Source organism: Orycteropus afer, unplaced genomic scaffold (genome assembly GCF_000298275.1).
Source record: "Orycteropus afer afer isolate SDZICR_OR568_19922 unplaced genomic scaffold, OryAfe1.0 scaffold00751, whole genome shotgun sequence".
Lineage (NCBI taxonomy): Eukaryota > Metazoa > Chordata > Mammalia > Tubulidentata > Orycteropodidae > Orycteropus > Orycteropus afer.
This window is the reverse complement of record NW_006922338.1, coordinates 444,159-445,991: the sequence shown is the minus strand read 5'-3', so window position 1 is coordinate 445,991 and position 1,833 is coordinate 444,159. Positions and strand designations below refer to the sequence as shown.

Sequence of the window (1,833 nt, the reverse complement as noted above, 5' to 3'; positions counted from 1 at the left end):
CCCCAAACACAAACCATCTCCGCCTGGTAAGCTGGGACCTCAGGAGAGAGGGTGAGCCTGCTGCCAGCATCACAGAAAGGGCAGGGGCCGAGGACGGCAGGAAGGCCCCGCAGAGACCCTGCTGGCCTTGCACCTCCCCCTTCACCTGGAACCAGCCCGAGGGCTCTGCTCTCACACCCTCTGGGACACCTCTCCTCCAGGCTGAACTGTGATCCCGGGCTCAGGACATGGCCAGAGCAAGCTCAACGCTGCTCGGACACTAGCCTGTTCTAGAAAGAAGGGGAGTCAGCCTTTTGACAGTCAGTCCTACACCCTGAAGACCTGCCCCAAGAATGAAAGCCCCCTCCCTTTCAGAAGGCTCCCAGCAACCTCAGCCTCCAGCGTGTGCACCCAGTCGACTGTGACTCATGGAGCCCCTGCAGGACCACAGAGTGAAAGGCCGCAGAGGTTTTCCATCTTTATGAAAGCACACTGCCACATCTTTCTCCTGCAGAACAGCTGGTGGGTTTGAACTGCTGACCTCGTGGTCAGCAGCCTCACGTTTATCTGCTGCACCCCCAGGGTTCCTCCAGGGCCTTGCTCCTGGGTGTCCCCAAGGCCAGATCATGGAATCACACTGTAGTCCTGCGCCACTGAGTCAATCCTGACTCAGAGAACTGCCCTGTAGGATTCCCAATGCTGTCAATCCTTCCGGGAGCAGACTGCCACATCTCTCTCTTGTGGAGTGGCCGGTGGGTCTGAACCCTGCACCTTCTGGTTCGTGGACGAGTGCTTTAACCACTGCGCCACGAGGGCGCCTCCAGCCTATGCAGTTAGCCTTCTAAAGAGGCCTGCAGCTGACACTAGGAGTGCCCAGTTGATGGTCTGCTCTGGATCCATCACTTCCATCAAGCCCCGGGGCCTCTGAGTGGGAAGTGGTGAGAAAGAAAACAGATTGCGAATTACCGCAGGCCTGCTCCTGCCAGGTGGCACTATGCTTTAACTACTGTCACCAGAGCAAGAAGAGACGCAGGCGGCAATGACACTTGGCTCTTAATTGTAGCTTCACTGCGCTACAGCAAATGGGTGCCTGTCAGCGTTCTCCTACATCCTGGCTCCGCGGGGGGTGACAGTGTGAGCACCCGCACACAAGCCAACTCGCTGCGGGCGAGGCGACGCCTCTGGGCCTCCAGCTGGGGTCTGAGCCAGCAGTGATGGATGGTGTGAACCCTACCCCTTCCTGCCCCATCGCAACCCTGCAGGCAGACAGCGGGGAGTTCAAGGCCAGGCTCGCAGGAAGAGCCTGGGCAGCTGGCTCCAAGCTGGCCTGCTCCGGCCTAGAGAAGGAGGCTTCCAGGCTCCTGTCTGGAAGAGACTGGGTTGAACAGATGCTGACAAAGGCTCTGCCAACTCAGGTCCCTGAGAGCCGGGCTTCCTGGACGCCTCCATGACAAACTCAGCCACTGGGGGAACACAGGACAGAGCGAGGGCCGCCACCGGGAGAGCCAGGGAGCCATCTGGCCGCCGGATGAACGCAGGGCCACCAGGGGCCCGGCGCGGAGCCTTACCGTTGCTGTAGGCGTAGGGCGACTCGGAGGCGCCGTCCTGCAGGCTCTCCAGGATCTCGCCCTTGCCCACGTCGCTGTCGCCCACCAGCAAGAACTTGAGTAGGTAATCGTAGCTCTTCACTGGGCTGCCCTGCGTCCCCATCCTCCTCTCATCGGCGCGCGGGCCCGGCCCGCATGCTCTGCGGGCAGACGGCGCACGGAGCGAGGAGGGCCCGCGCCCGGCCTGCCCGGGAGCCGCTGCGACCTGGCGGCGGGAGGCACCGATGAGCTGTGGCGGCCCCGCCCT

At 62.0% G+C, this 1,833-nt stretch overlaps 1 protein-coding gene across 1 annotated transcript in view; it reads right to left on the bottom strand.

The window, feature by feature from the left end:
* The window catches only part of RAB40C (RAB40C, member RAS oncogene family), a 14,009-nt gene extending 12,320 nt beyond the window's left edge, over positions 1–1,689 (bottom strand). Inside the window, exon 1 of the mRNA XM_007957452.1 lies at positions 1,548–1,689. Within this exon, the coding sequence (XP_007955643.1) occupies positions 1,548–1,689 (142 nt within the window). The remainder of the gene's footprint in view (positions 1–1,547) is intronic.
* Between the last annotated feature and the right edge of the window lie 144 nt (positions 1,690–1,833).